This window comes from Lissotriton vulgaris, unplaced genomic scaffold (genome assembly GCF_964263255.1).
Source record: "Lissotriton vulgaris unplaced genomic scaffold, aLisVul1.2 SCAFFOLD_1441, whole genome shotgun sequence".
Classification (NCBI taxonomy): domain Eukaryota; kingdom Metazoa; phylum Chordata; class Amphibia; order Caudata; family Salamandridae; genus Lissotriton; species Lissotriton vulgaris.
This window is the reverse complement of record NW_028242661.1, coordinates 283,220-305,654: the sequence shown is the minus strand read 5'-3', so window position 1 is coordinate 305,654 and position 22,435 is coordinate 283,220. Positions and strand designations below refer to the sequence as shown.

General features: G+C 41.9%; 1 protein-coding gene across 1 annotated transcript in view; it reads left to right on the top strand.

Annotated features, from left to right (window-relative positions):
• The first annotated feature begins 482 nt into the window (after positions 1-482).
• LOC147668877 (fish-egg lectin-like) overlaps positions 483-22,435 on the top strand; it is a 121,624-nt gene continuing 99,671 nt past the window's right edge. Inside the window, exons 1-2 of the mRNA XM_086948379.1 lie at positions 483-816; positions 17,137-17,379. Coding sequence (XP_086804505.1) covers positions 483-816; positions 17,137-17,379 — 577 coding nt within the window. The remainder of the gene's footprint in view (positions 817-17,136; positions 17,380-22,435) is intronic.

Genomic DNA, 22,435 nt, shown 5'->3' with positions numbered 1-22,435 from the left:
CTAGGTTAAAGGTCACCCTTCAGAACCGTTATTGTTGTGTGGGTGGGACAATGTATACAAAAAGGGGCATACAAGACAGGATTAGCCTATCGAAGATAACAGCCACACCTCACCAAAAGGTCAACAGCGTTAGCTCGGTAATATTAAGGCTTCAGCCATTAAAAGCTTGAAAAATCATTTATAAATAAAATACTAAAAGTACTTTAAACGCCTGATAAAAAATGTCCAGAAAAAAAATCCATGAATTCAAAGTCGAAAAAAACTCTCTTTCCTAAAAGCATTCAAAAACTCCTCTAAACTTGTATATGTGGTAATATTACACTGAGCACTGTGAAAGCCACTATGCTCAATTAGAGCAAAGACGGAAAAAAATTAAACAAAGACAGTTCTGAACTTCAAATTGGTAAATGTTTAATAAATTGCAAAAATTTTCCTAGCACAGGGAAGGCCAGAATTTTTATAAAGCCTGTGTTGAAGACTCAATGTCGCTGAACATCGCATCTGCAAGTGGCAATCCCTCGGGAACCACCATTATCATATCAAGTAAGATGTTCATCTCTGGATCTCACAGAAACCGCCAGGGACGAAATAGATGCCTGTATGCCTGGATTCCGATTTCCCTTCCAAAAGGAGTGGAAGCATTCCTTGAAGGCTCTAGAAATGCCTTCATCAACATGGGAATATGCTGTGGACATCTGCACAAGTGGGCCTGCAAGAGCTCCAGTAGCACTGCTATGTCCGGTGGCAAAACCAATGGAAGTGACAGACACACGTCCAACACACATCTAGATCTGAAGAAGAGGCAACTGAACTCAGGCAGGATACAGTCTAGCCAGACCGCATTAAAAAGCCAGGAACCAATGCTCACTAAGCTTTTGAAGCCGAGTTGTGCCCACGTAGAACACAATACGCTCAAGACAACGCCGTCCCAGCTGTGTTCTCTCCATATCTTTAGGCATTGAGATGTCCATTGTGAAGCAATAGAATTAAAATCAGAATGCCAGCCACTGATATTAGGACCAGAGGAAGCCCTCCAAAAATTATTTCAGATACGAAGTGTATAAAACCTGTAATTACTCTGAAGATGGTCTGAAAGATGGATAAAAGACCTCATCCAATATGCTTAAATAAGTGTACAATCCCTCTAGTATCAGACATGTTAAAGATATGATGAACTATCTCTCCGAAATAGAGCAGGAAGTACATACGGACCAGTGTCTGTATCTCTGACGAAGACCTTGCAACCTGGAGTTCAAAATTCTCTCAGGCTGAAGTTAAGGTCACATATTGTTGAAATAACATGGCTTTCAGTCTGCTCTGTGAATCAAACCTTATACTAGAAACATTTAATGAAGGCCGCAGTGGTGCCTCCCTAACTGTGTGAGCCAGGGGAAACAATACTTGCTTACAACAAACAACCCTAGTGTTTACTGTCACTAGATCCACGATGCCTGGAGCAATCCCGCAACAGCCTTGATCATTCAGCATTAAACAACTCCCATTCGCGAGTAACTCAAAAAACGAATGAATCACAGCAGCTGGGGAGCCTTTCAAGTAGCAAGATAAGTTTGTTATTGAATCATCACATACTGAAGCAAGACCTCCTTTCAGACTAAAGACACACTTACAATCTTCTCTCAGTCTCTACCACTTACCGCTTAAGAAAACTTCAGGGTCCTTATTTCTACACCTTTATCTGTAGAGTGTGGTGGTTTCAGATCTTTAATTTTGCAAACCTGTAGTAGGTAGTCTGTTGCACTGTTCTGTTCAGGATAATCATGAATGATGGTATGAGGCAACCCCTAAATAAAGCCTCAGTTCCCCCAGCCTGCCACTCGTTCGGCCCAAGATAGATTTTGTATTTATTGTGTCCCTCCAATAGACAGAATCATGTATAGACAGTTGGGGATGAAAGTAGCTGAATATATCAGCTTGGTGTTTGTTAGCATAGTCATTTTCTTCGCAGTTGCATTTATTTGTGCAAGCTTATAGTAATATGACATTGGGTCTGATGTATTGAACTGGGAAAAGTATGCAAATTTCTGTGCACATGTGGCAGAACTAGCTTTCGGTGGTGTTGGGCAATGTTCCCATTGATGGTTAGTGTTCAAAGTACGTGGAAAGCTTGCTTTTTGCAAAAGTGATGACCATAATTCTGGTAAAAATACAAGGTTTCAAAATCAGGTGTATCTTCATACAATTCCCTGTAAGAAAATGCAGCAGATTGCTCTAGATCTGAGAGCATACTATTTACAGTTTCAATGTTTCAATCATCAGAGAGTGCACTTGGGGTAATGAAATCATTCAATGAATGAAATATGGAATTTGTAAATGTTCAGTTGGACCAAATACATCATATCAAACCCTATCCCAAACTATAACATCTGGTTCTGGAACTGGTGTAATGTTCACAAGGGATAGGTCTCTCTGAGTATGGTGGGATGATGTATGTGGTTTCAGACCCAAGTTCACAGATTGTACGTCAGGGAGGTAATGTCTATTCAGTAATAGGAAAAAGACCGTTACTATACCAATCCAAATTAACAGGAACATGATCCCAATGAAAACTAAAGATGCAACCAAGGGAACACAAGTTAAGGGGTTTATTGATGAGCCATTGCATCACTTTGCACCGCCGTTGCATCACTTTTGTGACGCACCAGAAGGATAAAAAATGCGCCATGTTGCATCATATTTACAAAGTGAAGCATCTACATAGATGCGTCACTTTGTATACCCCTGTGGGATGCAAATGAGTCAATATCTTACGCCTACCTCACAGTAGGCGTAAGACTGTGGCAGGCACATTTAAAATGGGACGTGCCCATGTGAAATGACCCATTGATGAATTTGTGTCACTTTTGCGACACACTAGAGCAAAGCATCATTTTTGCCCCTACAGATACTTCAGAAATACTGACGTCTCTGTGACTCCTTGCGACATGATGCGTCATACTGTAAATATGACGCATCCTGCATGTCCAAATGAGGGCGCAATGAAATGTGACGCATCGCTGTTTTCATTGTTATGCACTTTGCGCTGAGGAGAGGAGATCTGCAGCTACTCAGGATCCCGAACAGCCTACTGTTGAGAATCGGCCACACAGTGAGGTTTGATCAGATCAATGGAGATGAATCTTCTTTCTTTTTTTCCAGCAGGAGGCAGAAGAAGGACTGTTCTTGTTCCTTCAACTGCCAGGACAGTTACGGGTGCTCTGTAAGATGGCCCATATTCCTTCTTGTCCATGTTCTTTTCTATGACTAGGTCCCCAATCTTAGGGTACCAGGCAGGTCTTGCCGGAACTGGTTTTACTTCCCCAGTGGCAGTGTGTTTTTCTTGGACATTGCTTTGTAATTCCTGGAATTCATTGAGTTATTGTAAAATAGCCAAATCATCATTCAAATCAAATGGTTTTGAATTTGCCACTGTACAGGCACAATCAAGGTCAGGTGCCCACATTCCTCTCCCAAACAGGATCTCATAGGTGTATGTCCTCCCAAGGATATTCTTGGCATGCTGATAAGAGCCCTATGTACCCCATATAGGTGATTGACCCAATTGCCGCCTGCACCTAATACCCTTGATGTTAAATATTGCTTTAGGTCCTGGTTTTTCCTTTCCACCAGCAATTTTCCCTCAGGATGGTCAGGGGAGAAGTACCGCAAGGCTGTGCCATACTTTCCTTGGCTTCCTTGTAAGTTAGTGAGATAAACACAGGGCTACGGTCTGAGAGTAACATGCTAATTGCGTATGTCCTGATAAAGACTTGCAAATACTTTATAACAGTTTGGGCGTCAGTCCAACACTGCGCCCAAACACTTAGGTATCTAGAGCATGAATCCACTACCACCAAGATGTACTTGTAAGCCCCACCTGAATTCAGGGGGCTGCAGTTGTCCAAATATACACATGTGAGAGGTCTGTCCAAAATAAGTAATGCTGTTTGTGGTGTTTGCGCAACAGTGGAATCTTTAATGTACCGACAGATGTCGCACATTAGGACATTTTTTCTGTGGCCACAAATCGCATTTCAGCATTAGTGTATGAATGTGATTTGTATGCAATCAGGACTGTATCACCTTCATTGAAAGTGATGTATCTATATCCTGATGAACCCGGGACTACCCGGCTCACCAAGTTGCTTGAATTCACATGTGTGTGCAAATGTTTTGTTGCTCTCATGTCAGTCTGAACAGAAGTGAGAGAATCTGTGTATTGGTGTTTCCACTGAAGGTCTGATTAAGTTGTAGAAACCTTTTACTCTTTCTGCATAATCCAGAATATATGTTTAGCCAAAATTCAGAAATCCTAAAATGGATTCCAAATCCTTCGTAGTCTTCAGAGGTTTAAGTAGCGCACACTTTTCTAAAACATTAGCTGCCAGGCTCTTGACTACACTTGATAGCTCATATCCCAAAAATAGGACATTGAGATGGACTATTTTAGATTTTTTCAAATTTTTCAAATTTGTAGCCCAACCCCACACATATGTTGTTCATGCTGCACAAGTGTTTAAGTAATTGATTGCCCGTCAGATAGATGTCATTTTCATAGGATACTGCCTCCTCATCACATGTTTGTAATAACTCTGACACTCTTGCCCAGAATAGCCCCGGGATGTTTATACGCTTACGGCAAACAACAGAATAGGCGCTGAGTGCTGAGGGCAGAAAATGTGTCAAATATCTGCTTTTTAGAGCTGTATTTTGGCAGAAGAATGTATTCGTTATATTTAATGTTGTTCTGTATTTCTTCCACACAATATTATTCATCAATGCAGCACTGTGTACGTTTTGAAGTGCAAATGTTCGGGGCATGTGTTTAAAAGTTGGATATCCAAATCAAGACGATGCGAGTTGTCATGATTCAGTATGGGAAACAAAGGATTGTTCATTAGGGAGGTGCAAGTCTCAGTCATACCTTGGTATTCAAGTTGGTCTTTTCGCATCATTTTGATTGAGTACTGTCTCTATGGATATGGAATAGATTATAATGGGATTTCGTGGTGACTAGACTCCACGTCCCACCCTACATGATTGCGGTATAATGCCCGAGCTAGTGCTAGTAACCACTCCCACAAGTATGAATGTTTTAAAGATTCTGGAACAAGGTCAGAGAAAGCAGGCAAATTATGCTTTCCCTGGATGTCATATCCAAAGTTAAGTTCTCCCAAAAGAGACCTTTAATTTTTCTTTAGATGTCCCCCTCTGCTTGTAGTGTAATTTTGTATACTCTATGTGGGACACTGACACTGGTATCAAGTGTTTACACTGTGATATGATCATTCAATACTGCTGTCACCAGAAAAGTATTCAGGTTCTGGCAAGCTGCTGTTACTTCTGCCGCATTGTCTAGCTTCGTCAGAGCCCATTCCCCATTTAGAAGCTGAGTTCGCAGTAAGCTAGGCATGTCTAATTTTCAAGCCATCTACTTTCTTCTTTTTGAATTGAGGCTTTGCTTTAGGTTGCTCTTCCTGCTTGATAATATGATCTGAATTGCGATATGTTTCCCTTTTCGCTTTTGGTTGATCATATTATTTTTTATCTGATTGCTCGTCCCTCTCCGAGTTTATTGATGAACCCTGAAAGGAATAAAAAGAATGTGTATCAGTGTCCTGAAATCTGTCAGGTTTCCTAATGTTATCACGATTCCTAAGGATATAACTCTTTTCAGAGGATTCCCATAGGGGAGACCCACCCCTTGTTCATGAATTATTTTCTTTATTGTTATTTTTAGATTGCTTGTTATCCCATTTCTTTTTGAAAGAAGATGGTGTTTGGTTCAGGTTGTCCTTGTCAGGTTTCCCCACCATTTGTGGCTCCCTAGGTTTGGCTCCTAAGCTATCTCTACTTAATGTGTCATAGGCTTCTTCCATAATTTTCGGTAACTCCTTATTTATAGGAGCTACTGCCCTTAGGCACTGGTGAATGGCCACTGCTGCTGCCTCCCCTTTTATATTGCTCTGCATAATTGCAGAGAATTGGGCAAAATTTCCCATTAGGTTCATTCCCAAGTCCAGGGCAGGTCCTGCCCCGTATTCAATTTGTATCTGTTTCAATACCTCTGGAATTACTGCTCTTGAAGGGGTACTGTGTATTCTGATATATACAGCAGCAATGATTGTTCCTCATGTGATACAGTCCTCAATCAAGGGGACCATCCCCATTGGCAAGTACATTTTTAGAATTCTATATTTTTACTGCGGACCGTTTGGGGAAATACTTCTTCCAAAATGGAATTTGTTCCTGTTTGGAGGGGATTGTCCCCATTACTGATTTTAGTGTCTCTGGGTTAATAGAAGGTGTGGTCTGATGTGGACAGACTGGAGCATTTCTCTTGTGTTAAACTGTTAATGTTTGCATGACAAACTGAACAATGTGTCTGTATAGCCCAACTATGTCTTTATATAGTACATGGACTTTGTCTACTGTTAATCTCAGGATGTGGAGTGTATGCCACTAACACCGGCCAGGCCACTCCTTCTGTGCTGAGTGGGCTGAGTCTTACAAGAGATGTTGTGTGTTGGAGGGTACCTTTAAACAGATTCTGTGTTGCTGGTAAGTTAACGGGACTTCAATGTCTTCATATGGAATATATTCCTCCAATAGTTCAACTACAATGTATGCGTGGAACAATTTAGTCTGTGGATCTGGAGGTGGGAACTGAACCCAAGAATAGAATACCTCTGATCCGAACAGCTAATGCGCCTTAATCAAGAAGGTAACACAGCCACCTGTTGCGGGTACGCAGTGTTCTAACAAATTTATAGATACTTCATATCAGCAGTTTTCTGAAATATTGAGAGCATTTGCAATTCATCTTCCCCCGAACCCGAACTGCCATAAGTTGGAGTAGTCATTCTCAAAAATGAGAAGAAAGAAAAAGTTTAAGAGCTAGGTTTTTGCACAATGTGGGAACTTTTTATCCTTATAAACTTGTTTAAACCTTCAGCTAATACACAGGGTATATCTGCCCAGGTGAGGCAAATTTCCCTTCCCACTTCAGTCATCTATGAAAAGTGTGAGTAGGGCTTTCTGAGAAAGCATGACTGAACTACACAAATTTTTTGATTTAAAAAAAAGAACAAAACCAACATTGGCGGTGCCATATCATGTAGTTCCTAGGAATATCCGGGACCTGGGCATTTTGGATGACCTAAACTGAGGGCTTGGTGTACAAACAGACTCTGGATACCCCCACTGAATTCATCAGCCATTAGACCAGCTAGCTCAACAGTGTCACTACCACCCCCCTGTATCTCACAGTGGTGTAGGTTGTTTCTGTCAACCACTGAACATAACAAAACCCATACCTCAGGGATCGTATAAAACAGTACAGTACTTTTTGCTCAGTCGCTTGTGCTTACTTATTCTCAGAAAATATACAGGAAGGTGATTAGGACATTTTCAAAAAGTATTTATTAGTCCAGGTTCAGTCTTGTGTAAAACATATTTGCTGAGACAATAAGGAGACAGAAGCATTTGAAAGAAACAGCCAGTATCAATAGGGTAAACAGTAGACCTATTTCTAGCATAGTGCTAAAAGATGATCACATACAGTACATATAGGACAGTAGCACTTACAATGTACTTATAATACGTGTTCTACCTAATTTGCCTAACTGTACCTTTCCTAGATATATAGGTGTAGAATGTATATGTATGTAGGTAGCCAAGAATCGCCTACGATAGCTCAAACCCCCTCACCTGATGGTAGATAATGAAGGACCACTTCTCTAGTCCTAGGATGACACCCCGCTAGCAATGTCAGACCCCTACGTTTTCAAGATCGTATCCTGCTCAGCGGTAAAAGCACATATGGGGTGAACTGGACGGGTGCGTCCAGATCGATAGCAGGCATCTTAGATCTGAAAAGAGGATCGCACGGATCAGTATGACGAGTAACCAGGACAAGGCTCCGGGTTGCCGAACCCTGTGCCCTGATGAGTCACCTATTACTATACAAACGTGTGCACAGGACTTGGTTCTTATTGTGATAATATACTAAGGGGAAGATTTATGTCGGACTTGCGCCACGTTTACGCCGCCGTTGCATCACGCAACGGCGCGGAAACGTGGTGCATCCTTGCGACCTATTTACAACGTGATGCATCTAGGCAGATGCGTCACGTTGTAAAGCCCTGCGCCACATGAAACCTGCGTCAGGTTTCATGTGGGCGTTCTGTCGCAGGGTGGGCGTTCTCTCGTAGGAAAGCCCCGTAAAACTGACGCAGTGAAATCTACAAGATTTCACTGAGTCAGTTTTACGAACCTGCTGGGTCAAATCCTTACGCCTGCTTGAAGCAGGCGTAAGGAGTGACGCACCACGTTATGTATGGGTGGCCTCTGTACATTGCTGGAGTTGCGTCGCACTTGCGACACTACTCCAGCAATGCGCCGCCCGTACACCACAAGATGCATCACGCATCTGCCCTTCCTTGCACCATGGTGCGCTGCATTGTAAATGCGGCGCATCTGTGGTGCCGCAAGGAGGGAATTGCGTTACGCATCAGTTCTGGCGCATCCCTGCTGATTTGCAGAGATGCGCCAGAACTCATAAATCTGCCCCATTGTGCCTAATCAGAAAGCGACAAAGCTCAGTACTAGGTGAAAGGTCACCCTTCAGAACTGTTATTGTTGTGTGGATGGGACAATGGATGTAAAAAGGGGCATACATGACAGGATTAGTCTATTGGACATGACACCCCTGCGGAATCACTGTCAGGTCCAGGAGGCTGAAAATGTTTACAAAACCGGCCCCCAATAACAACACCAGCCCCCCTCCTTCCAGCCTCCCAGGAAAATGCCTGATGCCCGGTACAGCCGGTCCTGCCCTGGTTTACTCATGTGAAGAATCAGGTGAAAGAGAAACTGAAGAGCACCTTTTCTGAGCCCCAAAAAAACTGCTGAATCACGCGTTGGTACTACAGAAATACTATATTTACACTGTGACTGAGACTGAGGTCTTCAATCTGTTGGGCAAGACCCCCAGGGGGGCCATGGAGTCCTGGGAAGGGGGGTTGCGCATTCCCCAGCTTCACTTGTCCTTGAAATTCAAAACGTTTACCTTTCTTTTGGAAAAAGACAGCCTTCTGTGATGGTTAATTTAGATTGTTAGCAACTGCTTGCCTGAATGAAATGCATATGTGCAAGTTAATCTGCTAGTGTGAAGGATGCTTGGGAGCGGTTCTGGCTTTAATTGATCAAATCACTCCAAGCTTTGTGTTGACAAAGATTAGATTTTTGGAGTGGAAGTCAAAAGAGTTAACAACTTGGCTGCTAAGTGCTTGCTTTTCATTTTAACTACATTTACACAGCCCTTAGTACCCCTAAAGAGGCGTTGAAGGGAAAGTTATGTAAAAAATAAAATTTCAATACATATTCTCAGGTATTATTAAAATCTACCTTTTGGAAGCACCATTTTGTCGTAAAAGTATTTGCACATTTTTCAGCAGTCTATCTCACACTGTGTGTAATTTAAGTATAAAAGAATGAATTACATATATACAGAGCTTGCTGTGACCTCACAGCACTATCAATACACATCACTATTCTCGACTGCACCAATCAAAATTTAATTTGGGTCTTTCTGGTTACACACAGATCTCTGCATTGCATTAACTAAAAGAGGTTTTATAATGTATTACAGTGCATTTTCCACTTAGTAACAACTTTTGAAATGCATTTTTCACTTACGTTGCCCATTATTTTATAAGTAGATACCTGAGGGTGAAAGACCTAAAAAACGTACAGAATATTTAGGGCTTATTTATAAGAGGTTTGCATCACCGACACTCTCCGGTGGTGCAAGCGTATCAACGATACCTATTAGGAGGTGCACGGTCACCCTGCATGGCTTTGCATGGCCTCATAGATATGGAGTAAGACATAGCACAGCAAGACACTGAGTTGCCTTACTCAGCGTCGAGGAGGTTGATGCTGCCCCATGTTTACCAGTTCACATAAACCTATGGCAGCTCCAAAAATGGACGCAGAGGCATAACGAGGAGAAATGTTTTCATTTGTTAATGTTAATGAAATTTGTCGAACGTACGAATTACCGGGGGTGTCTTGGCGCTGTTGACTGCCGTAAATCCTCCTCGTTGCTCAGTTTTGGGAAAGTTTGGTTTTCAACTTTCTCCTGAAAATTGTAATAGAAACTACTCCTCTCAACTCGGCTGGAAGTGTGCTTCACATCTTTCCGGTGCCATAATAAATACTACGATCGCCCTAACCCAAAGTACATATTCTAGGGCCCTTCATCATTTTGGTCCCTGAGGACCGCAGCTGTCTGGCCGGATGATAACAAACAAATGGCTTTTTGAGCGACCAAAGTCCTGTGTCATTTAAAGCCTTGAACGCTAAACAGAGGGCCTTAAACTCAACTTGTTTGGCCACTGGAAGCCAATGTAGTCAGCGAATTTACTTGGTAATAGAATCATATTTGGAGGTATTGTTCCACAATCGCGCAGCCGTGTTTTGGATAGATTGAAGTTTTTGGCTAAGATGCTTATGCATGCCCAAATAGAGACTATTTACAATAGTCCAATTTGGTCTGGACCAGAGTGGTAACCACCAGCTTTCTCGACTCAGTGGGGACATAAGGCATGTTTTTCTTAGGTTTTTTAATCATGCAATGGGAGGCGGTGACAGTAGCATTGGTCTGCTGAGATAATGCTAACTTGTTGTCAATCCACACGTCTACATTTTTTTGCCTTTGCCACAGATTTAGGTGCTTCACCCATCTCTACTGGGCACCAGAAATGTTTCCATCTGGGATCTATTCCCCTAAAGATATTGACCTCAGTCTTGTCGGAGTTTAGAGTTAAACAGTGCTGGCTCATCCATCTGTTGACTACTCTCATACAGTTCTTTAACTGAAGAGGGGGAGCAGTTTGTTTCTTATATGCTGCCACAACGTTCTCTGTGTTGTCCACATAGGATTTCACCCCATTTTTCTGCAGCTCACATCAAAAGTAGAAAACACCTCTCTGGATTGGTTTGGGATATGCACGGAAAAAGGACAGAAATTCACCGTAAATAATATAAATAACTAGCTTACCCGTCGCGCGTTGCTGCAATCTTAGAAGAGAGGAAATTCAAGTAAACTTGTTATGATAACATTCAATTTACATTGTGTCATTTTTATTGAAACTTACTCATTTTAATATGGAAAACATTTCAAAGGGTTGTTTTAATTCTATTTACTTATTCGAGTGCTTGTGGATACACGATATTTTTTGTTTTTCCATCTGGTGCGTACATGAATAAATCAGAAGGTTTTCCGACCCGTGAGCTGGCCACATACAGTTGTCCATGTGAGAAGCATGGATTCTCCAAATCTAGTCCACACACTTGCAGCGATTGTCCTTGTGCTTTGTTGATGGTCATTGCAAAAGCGAGTCGCACCAGAAACTGTAAACGTTTAATTCAAATGGCATATCTGTTGGTATCATTGAAATACGTGGCAACAGTACATTTTCCCCCTTGAATTTCCCATTCAAAATTTAGCTCCGTTTACATTTTTCATCATCTTTTTCACCGAACGTCTTGTACTTTTGCAAAGTCATGGTTGCTAATTCAGTCTTTGATAGATTATGAGGGCCCTGAGAGAGCGATCTTTAAAAAAGTTTATGCCAGAAACCTTCGCAGGAGTGTACTCGACAACTTCCCAAAGTTTCATGGAAATCGGATGAATAGTGTAGTAATGCATAAAGGACCACCAGAGAGACAGACATACATTCGTTTTTATATATATAGATTTAAATATTATAATTTTAGCTGGATGGACACTTTCAGAAAGTCTCCCCACCTATCACATGGTCAACATTATATTTAATCATGGGAAAACTGAAGAACATCCTTTTCCTCTGTAGAAGGAATCCGTCATGAACACCCCACTAAAAAAAAGATAAATTCTCTTTGGGTTTTCAACATTCTTCTTTATTAAAATATAGAAATCTAAATATGCTACTGCATCAATGATATAAAGCCACAGTCTTGCATAAACAGAGGTGCCTAAGCTGGCAGGTTTGCAAAACTAAAAAAGAATCAAGATGAAGGTGGGCCTACCAGCCAGGTTGGAAACAGAAAGAGTACTACACGTTAGAAGAGGCAGCCACTGGGACAATACTATAGACACAGAGAGAGGACTGTTTCTGAGTGTGCATCTGTCATATTTGACCATAAATTCTAGGATCTCAGGTAATTGGGCAATATAACACCGAGACAGAAACAAGTATAAATTGTGTGTTTGCAATACTATTCTGTTATCTAAACAGCGGGATACAAAGCAGGCTACAAATAAGTCATTCTAAAAGTAATGGCTGACTCCAATATGGCGGCTTTCTGACAAGGGACAGGGATGTGTGGAGATTGTTTTAATCAAAGTTTTCCATAGGAGGAGGGGTAAGGTTTGGGGGATCAACATGAGGTACAGAGAATCACTGTAGTGAGCCAGGAACTCAGCAGATAGGGCAAGAGCGATAGAGGAAGGGGAATGATGGCTGATGGCAAAGAAAATAGTTGCGGAAAAATTGATGGAAATAGTACTTTGGCAAACATGAAACTGATAAGAGACGCACATAAGGAATAGCACAGTAACAAGCATTGGTAAAGTAGGAAACAGTATGGTACAGCCTATAGAAATGGACGGAAAGTTAGTGACAAGCACCGGAACCATGAAAAGCTAGTAAAGCAAGGAGGCAGGATGAATATAGATATATAATAAATGCAATAGATTTCAATAGCACAGAGCAAATGTTGTGCAGGGAAAACCTAAAAATGGGACCTTCTGATTTGTACCAGGGAGCTTTTTTGTCTTGGTCCTTTTTTCCCATGTGACCAGTACTGGTACAGTGGTACCAAGCTGGGGTGGCTGGGGCAGCACACATTGGAGAGAGGGCAGGTGGGTGAGAGGGGGCTGGTACAATAAGCTGACCATGTAAGACAGGCAGAGGGGGCAACCAATAGAGCATGGAGGACAGGCAGGAGATAAAGCAGACAGACCACATCCGCCAGATTCATCATTCTCCCGTTTTGCGAGGCCCTAATAGCGATTCATAGCGAATCGCTATTAAGGACTCGCAAAACGGGATTCATGTAGGAATCGCAATATTTTTTGCGATTCCTACACATTCTTTATTTGCGATTAGCAAATTGCTAATCGCAAATAAGGAAAAACTCCCCATGCATTCCTATGGGCCAAAAGGCCCATAGGAATGAATGGTGAGTATTCCTTATTTGCGATTAGCAATTTGCTAATCGCAAATAAGATAGCGATTTGAAGGGTGCCAGGGGTGTCCAAAGGACACCCTGTAGCACCCCTCAAATGATCTGTGACACAGGTGTTGCACACACACATGTCCAAAGGACATGTGTGTTGTAACATGCAACTCAGAAAAATGCATTTAAATGCATTTTTCTGAGTTTTCGCAATTTACCGCGAGGTCTGACCTCGCGGTAAATTGCGCCTAGAAATTGCGAATTCGCAAATTTAAATAGGATGTTGAATTGCATTTAAGGAATCTCAAATAGAGATTCCTTAAATGTCATTCCTCGCAAAATTGCGCGATCGCAATTAGCGATTTTTACATTTGGGATGCTGAATCCCAAATGCAAAAATCGCTCTCGCAAAGGGCCGGATTCTCAGAATCTGGCCCTTTGCGAGCACAAAAAAGCTTGATGAATCAGGCTGTATGTTTTTTTTATCAAAAGCTACAAATTGTTTACCACACCTAACTACAATATTTCTTTAATTTTTGACTTTTTGATTTAAAATGTTTGTACTTTTTTTATCATCCTAAAAGTTGAGCATATCTCAACCCTCCTCAGAAATCCAGTGTCAAACCCCCCGCCCCCAACTACGCACAGCATTTGGCCACGTTCAGTGGGGGGAGTTTTCCACAGGCCCTGATATCTAGTGAAACCTTACTTCCAACCCCTAAGCCCCTCTAAGTGCCCACATTTCTGGGTAGAGTTTGTAACCTTTCCCCCACATTTGCCCTAAACCCTACATCACATGGCCTCTTAGCCTGTGCAAGTCTAGAAACTACACCCAATTCTCCAGAGGTGCCCAACCACCTGCTGGTACCCAGCCTCTTGTGAGGCACTCCACCCATCCCCATGCAAGAGTTTAAACCCCTGCTGTGCCTGACATTTGGCTGTGTGCAAGGGGGTGTTTGGGGCAGGGTGTGGCTAGGAGGTCAGGCCATGCACTAAACCCCTGTGTGTGCCCAACTACCAGGCAGGCCCCAAGCCCTTTCCTTCTCGGGTGTTCCTAGCCCACTACACATGGCCAATGGGTGTGCACAGCAGGTGATTTAGCTGTAGCCTCCGGACCAGCACTGCACCCAAACCTCTTCAAGTGCCTAAACTCCCCATAGACAAACAACCTCGAGGATGTCCAAACTCAGATTCTCACGGCCTTCAACAGTATTCTGTGGGGCTTTTTGTACACCCTCTATCCAGTGCCCACATCCTTCACCGAACAGTCCATAGACACCCAGGCTCCCCTTGCTGTACAGAGCCATTGGCAGGGAAAAATAGAAGGCTGGGTGTAGGACCTAGCTTATGGCCCGACACTGTACCCATACTCCCACAGGTGCCCAAACTCTACAGTGCCCAGCCTTTGGCAGTGCGCAATAGAAGGCTCAGAGTAGAACCTAGCCTGTGGCCAGGCAATGTATCCATCCTCCCACTGGTGCCTAACATCTGCTGATCACAGGCATTGGCATGGTGCAATAGAAGGCTGGGCATAGGACCTAGCCTAAGCCAGACATTGCATCCACCCTCCCACAGGTCCCTAACCTCTGCTACACCTGGCAGTTGTCATGGTGCAATAGAAAGTTGGACATATGAACAATCCTGTGGCCAGACATTGGACCCATCCTAACACAGCTGCCTAACTTCTGTTAAAGCATGGCCTTTGGAAGGGTGGAGTAAAAGACTGGGTATAGGACCTAGCCTGTGGCGATACATTGTGCCCATACTCCCACAGGTGCCTAACCTCTGCTGTGCATGGCCGTTGGCAGGGCCAAAAAGAAGGCCGCGAGCAGTGGTGGGCTGAATCTGCGCCAAACCCCTCCCCAGGCAGCCAGTCCTCACTGCAGACATTCTACAGCCTGCACAATGGTAGTTGTTTCACTGTTGTTTTAAAGGTTTTATTGCTAGAGTGATATATACATTTCATTTTGGCCCTGCGGCTCAACCTGCCCCCCTAAGAGGTATTTCATTTCTTTTTTCAGGACTTGGGGTCCAATGCCTCTGAGTCCTGTAATAACTGCCTCAACATATTTTCCATGTTGTGGCCATCCAATCAGGATCCAGCTGTCCTCTTTTATTTGGCCAATCAGAGCATTTCTGGACACCAATGGTCCAGAATTGTCTATTATATTACAAGATTTAACCCCTTCATGCCCACCTGAGCAGTTTTTTAAATGCTTATTCCTTGAAAACAGCTGAACGGATGTACATCAAGTCACAAATCATGCTTTCTGAGTCGAGTTCTATCTCTTTGCCAAATTTAGAATAATTCAGTTCACCATGTTTCAGAATCTTCCTCTAGCACGGAGCTATGAGTGTTGATGCATTTGAATCTGTACCTACCTCCCCCTCAAGAACGTTGAGTCATGAACTGATGCACGTGCAAAAAGTAATGCAGGGCAATTTGCACATGAAACGCATTTGGCATGTAAAGGACATTTTGCAAATCCACCCAATCAATCTAGGAATCTGCACAAGGGCAAAATATGTTTATTACTTCAACCAAACTAGGGCAGTTCAGGAAAACAAACTTGGGACCTTCACCACTCCCAACATTTAAACTTCAATTGCGCCACAGCAGTACAGATGTTAATGAAGGAACCCGAAAGATGCCCTGATCTCAGTGAATCATATGGACTTTCCTTTTTTTAGAGGATTGGGAGAAATGTGGCAGGATCTATATGGAAGTTTGAAAATGTCACATTTTTGAGATAGGCCCAACTCCCTTTTCTATCAGTGACAATCATCCAGTTTATGGTTGGACTTACAAAGACATGTTTGTACATCTGTAGTAACAATCCTGATGCCTGTGATGAAACCCCATTCTACTGCACCCCCATGGTGTTCACTGTGCTTCTTAAATAATTTACACACCTACACTAACATCTGTCGACACTATTTTCACCTGTGTGCATTAGGGTGCATATTTACAAGAGCATTGCGCCACCGGAGTGTCACGTTTTAGGAGGCTTCAGTGTCGCCGTCCCCTGCTCCATATTTCTAAAGCGGTGTTAAGCCTCTTTGCGTGGCCTACTGCCACTTTATAACTATCAAAAACTTTGCTTGTGTCCGTGGCCTGTTGGAAACACTCTTTTTTATAATTATATTTGTGTCAAATGTTTATGTTATGAAATGTACTTTTATGATTGTTTAATGTAAACAATCAAATAAAGATATTTGACCTTTACCTATCACAACCTTTCATGCAGGTATCTGCTCACATTCACGGTACATCAACAGCAGTTGGATATATGCACACTGATGGATATCTGTTTTGTGGGTCTCACCCTCTTCATCATTGGCCATAAAGGTAGAACTAATTCCAGTGAAATAGAAGAAATACATTGAATACAAATAAGTCAGGAAAAACATGAAGAACTTAATAGCCATAGACCCCAGTGGTGCCTATGTCTAGATGTAGGAACTGAGGAGCTAGATTTCCTAGCCACCCCTAAACACCCATAACACAGCACAGCTCACAGTTCAGCCCATCAGGTCTTTCCTCTCATGAGGCCACAGGCAGTAATGCTGGTATTGCGCTGATGATGCAGTTTAACATTTTAAAAGGCTTCTTGTTATGAAAAAGCAAAACAGAAACAGATTGCTTTCTGCTTGAAATGCATGTAAGAGGTATAGAATTTGGGTGTATAATGAGTGAGTGAATTTGCAAATGGATCTTAGTTCCTGAATTAAGAAAGCACTCTTTAGGAAGAGGAATGTAACATCAACAGCTAATACCATGAAGTGAGGCAGCACTACTGGCCTGGGTGGATCCCATGTCTGTTTTAAAGAATTGGTAACAATAGGCAGAACATGTGTCCTTTGTCTATAATTTCAGTGCTCATGTGTCCTCTTCTTCTTCTTACCCTGTAGGTGCTGTTATAACTCTGAAGTGTGATAAAATCAGTGGTTCCCTGGTGCAGATTGATGCCGGCAATGGCCTGGTGTTCGGAATGAATGAAGCTGGAATTATTTCAATCCTGAACAATTTAGTCTGGACTAAGCTGCAGGGAAAATTCCTCCACGTCTCTGTTGGTGCAGCAGGAGTGTGGGCCGCCGGCACCGATACCCATCCTTACAAGATGATTGGTGGAGACTTGGTCAAGACCCAGGGAGGTGGGTGGAACATTATTTACATTCATATTCAATGATCAGAACCCCTTAACACATGTAGTCATCTGCTGGTCAGCATAAAAAACACAACCTTCCATTTTTCTGAGCTGAATAATTTGATTATAATAAAATGTATTAATGTTACACATGCTATATGTAATCCTTAGAAAGAATAGAAGCTCAGTATGAATCTCTCGATAAAAAGGTATCATCCAAATGCTTACTCTTATTCTTACTCTTACTCATATTCTTACTCTTATTCTGATTCCTATTCTGATTGTCAGTCTTAATTCTAAATGTATTATTTTTATTCTTAGTCTTACGCTAAATCTAACTTAAACTCTAACTCATATTCCTATTCATAATCTTACTCTTACTGTTATTCTTCTTATTCTTACTCTTATTCTTAATTCTCACTATTATTCTTAATATTATGCTTGATATTCTTGTTCCTATTGCTCCTCTTTCTTTTACTAGTATTATTCTTATTTGGATTCTGTTTATTCTGACCCTTCCACTTAGTCGTCCTTCAACTCTTATTATTATATTTAATCTTAATCTTACTGTTATTCTTAATATCCTTTTTTACTCTTACTTAATCTTTTTTGTCTTTAACTCTAAATCTAACTTTAACTCTAATACTCATATGCCTATTCTTATTCTTACTATTAGTATTTGTCTTACTATTATTATTATTATCATTATTATTCTTATTCATAATCTTATTCTTATTCTCACTTTTATTCTTATTATTCTCATTCATACTCTGAAAATTATTCTTAATATTCTTATTCTATTTAGTCTTACTCTTAATCTTAGTCTTTCTCTTACACTTATTCCTACTCCTACACTTATATGCTTGTGCTTAGTGCTAATCGTAATCTTACTATTATTCTTATTTGTAATCTTACTAATATTCTTAATATCCATATTCCTATTCTGTTTATTCCTACTCTTACTCTTACTCTTATTATTATACGTAATCTTAATGGTACTATTATTCTTAATATTCGTATTTTTACTCTCACCATTAATCATATTGTAGTTAGTCTTAGTCGAGGTGTAGTTTTACTTTAAATATATATTTAACCCTAAATCATATTCCTATTCTTATTCTTACTATTACTACTTGTCTTACTCTCACAATAATCATTATTATTACTCTTATTCATACTCTCACTCTTAATCTTACTCTTATTATTATGCTTATTCTTCTTATTCTTATTCCTATTCTTATTCTTAATCTTACTGTCATTCCTATTAATCATTTTCATATTCTTATTTTTATTCTTATTTTTCCTCCTACTCTTATATTTATGCTTAGTGTTATTATAATCTTAATATGATTCTTATCATTCGTATTCTTACTCTTACTATTTTTCTTTTTTTTTGCTGTATTTCTTTATTTATTTTTAGTCCTCATTAAGCAAGTTTAATAGGAGTATGGAGGAGTCAGAGGTCCCAATATCCATTCAGTGCTTTATTCACTGTGATCTGATTGTGCCCTGGATGGGATAATGTTAACCTTGTCCTCTTTTTGTCCATCCTCAGGCAAACGATTTTTGGAGCGGGAGGAGCTAGTCTTTATGACTTCTCAGTTCAAGAACCAACTTGAAATCGTTGTTACCTTTGCCTTAATCATTGGACCAGCTAATGTTAGTCTGGTTGTATCTTTCCCAGATATTCCAGAATTAGTTTTTCTTGATGTTCCTCCCCTGTTTATCTAGTTTATACACCCTTACTACAGAGTTTAGCCAGTCAGTGTGCTTTGGTGGCGTTTGATTTACCCCAGTTAATACAGATCTCCCTTCTGGCTAATAATATTAGTAAAAAGAGAATGTTTAATTGGCCCTTAGATAATGTTAGAAGGTCTATGTTATAGGGAATCCCAAAAATAACCATTTCCATGCTTACCTCTATGCTTTGTTCTATCACGTCAGAGAGGATCTTACCAATCGGGTTCCAATAATCCTTCAACATTATGCAGCCCCGGAACATGTGCAGGTCATCCGCTCTTTCTTCCCCACATTTAGGACACTTTATTACTTTGCTGCAGTTTATCTTTGACCATCTTTTTGGGGTCTAATAAGATCTGTGTATCGTGAAGAGATGTTTTTCCTTCAATGGGGCAGATTTTGCTTCTCGGCCAATGATTGCATTTGAGGTTTGCCCAAAGTGTGAGATGAATAGCCCCACCATGTCTTTTTCCCAGATTTTGTTTGGTGCTTTATATTCTGTTTCACCTGCTCTTATAAGGGCCCAATACCAGTAGGATATTTATTTTTTAAATACCTCTGTGTTCAAATGTTTTTGCTCAATAACCTCATCTCCTTGTAGGTTTTCCTTTATGTCTTTTATCCAGCTGTTTAGTTGATAGTGTTTGAATCTGTATAGTGACCCTTGAGTCTCTTCGTATAGGATTTCCCATTGTACAATATGTTTTTTTTCTACCAGCTGCCCCAGTCGTTTATATAACCATCCCTTAGTTGGGTCACCAGGGCATCTTTTAGACATTCGGTGGTACCTGGGGATTCCCGAATTGGCGCATGCTTACTGTAATACAGTGATTTTAGGGTCCTCCTTATTTCGTACCAGGTTCTTGCTGCTGATTTTATTGTCTTTAGTTTGATCTTTTTTTTGGGGGGGTATCCAAATTTGTGTAGATTGAGAAATCCATATGGGCGCATGAGGGCTTTCAGGTACATAGGCCAGGTTTCAGGTTTATCCAAAAGTCTCCTTGTGTTATTGAACTAGAAGGATATGCAACGCTCAAGTAGGTCTGGGCAGGCAATTCCTCCCTGCGCTTTGTTCATTCTTAGCTTTTTCCATCCAATTCTGACCCCTTTGGCTGCCCAGATGAAACTAGCTAGCTCCCCTTGCAGCCTTTTGATTTGCCCTGCCTTGAAACCCATCTGGATGGAATTAAATAGGTATGTACATTGTGGTAATATTGTCATTTTAATTAAGTTGGACTTCCCTACAAAGGATAGTTGTAAGCCTGACCAGGCCTTGAGTAATTTCCTTATGTCTTTGTGGATTCTGGTGAAATTCAAACTAGCTACCTCATCCAATTCCTTTGTGTATTCTATTCACAGGTATTTTATTTTGTCTTTTACTAGAGGGTTTCCAGAAGTAGTATTTCACTTGAGAATTTCCGATTTAGATTGATTCACCAAATAGCCTGAGACTGCCCCAAACTGACCTATAATCTCCTCTATTTTGGGGTGTCAATTGGTTATAGTTGGAAGTGAATATCATCAAGTAATCCGCATAAAGTGCAACATTTTTCTCCCAGTCTTGATGTTTAAAAGGTACAATCCCCTCTTCTCCTCTCAACAGGCAAGCTAAGGGTTCAATGTAAAAGTTAAATAACAGGGAGGACAGGGGAGACAGGGGGCACCCTTACCTTGCCTTGTGCTTCTTTTTATCTGTATGTAGTCTGTAAGGGCGTCATTGACTAATATTTTAGCCACAGGGTTTTTATAGATGTTAATTATCGCTTTTTCTAGCTTGTCCCCCACATTAAATTCAACTAAGGTGGCGGTCAGGAAAGGCCAAACCTTTAATACATGTGTCTTAAACCGTTAGAGTTTAGGAACCTGCCACCCACCAGACTTTATACAGCCACCAGTACCTTCGGCAGCATGATGGGGTGAATAACAATTTCTGCTTGCCTCCCTCCGCCCATGGTGGTGTTATGTCATCCCTAAAATCATCTTGGTGGTCGTGGGGTAGTGTTATCACGTGGGTATATAATGTTTGGTTAAAACACTGGAATGCCTGTACTTACAAAGCATTCCCCATAATGGGTTCTCCTTTTGATGTACACAGGGATCGAACCACCATTCTTGGTTGCACCCCTTTCAGTATCAGCAAGAGGACACTCCCCTCTCCACATAAGTCCCGGCCCAGGTTTGTTTCCCAAGGTCGACCATTTCTCTAAATTCTGCAAACAGGAAATCAATTGGGCAAGTGCGGAGGTACTGGGAAAGATATTGTATCATTGTTTTTTTTGTGTTTTTTTAACTTTTTATTGTTAGTGCGTTTTCATACATATCTATATCATCAATAAACAGTGAACATCTACATCTGCAGTTAAATTATACATAGCACATTACACTGCATACACGACAATTCTATCTCATCACAGAAATATTACATTACAACGGATGACAATATTCTCCGAGCATCCCTCCCATACATACATTGTCTAGTCATATCCATAGCTCAGTCTACTCCACCCTTCCTCTATTCACAATCAATCAATCAATCAGTGACACTTATAAAGCGCGCTACATACCCGTAGGGTCTCAAGGCGCTGGGGGCGGGGGGGTGCCGCTACTGCTCGAACAGCCAGGTCTTCAGCTTCTTCCTGAAGGAGTGGTGGTCTTAGGTCAGGCGCAGGTCGGTAGGGAGGGAGTTCCAGGTCTTGGCGGCCAGGTAGGAGAAGGACCTTCCTCCTGTAGTCGCTCTTCGGATGCGGGGGACGGCGGCGAGGGCGTGGTTGGCTGATCGGAGGTGGCGTTTGGGAGCGTAGAAGTTGACTCGGCTGTTGAGGTAGCTCGGGCCTTGGTCATGTAGGGCTTTGTGTGCGTGGGTGAGGAGGCGGAAGGTGATTCTTTTGTTGACGGGGAGCCAGTGAAGGTCTCTCAGATGTCCGGAGATGTGGCTGGTTCGTGGGATGTCGAGGATGAGTCTGGCTGAGGCGTTCTGGATCCGCTGGAGTCTCTTCTGGAGCTTGGCGGTGGTACCGGCGTAGAGGGCGTTGCCGTAGTCCAGTCGGCTGGTGACGAGGGCCTGGGTGACGGTCTTCCTGGTCTCGGTGGGGATCCACCAGAAGATCTTCCGTAGCATGCGTAGGATGTTGAAGCATGCCGAGGAGACGTTGTTGACTTGCCTGGTCATGGAGAGGGAGGAGTCCAGGATGAAGCCCAGGCTGCGTGCGTGGTCTGTCGGTTTGGGTGTGGTGCCCAGGGCAGGAGGCCACCAGGAGTCGTCCCAGGCGGAGGGCGAGGAGCCCAGGATGAGGACCTCCGTCTTGTCCGAGTTCAGTTTCAGG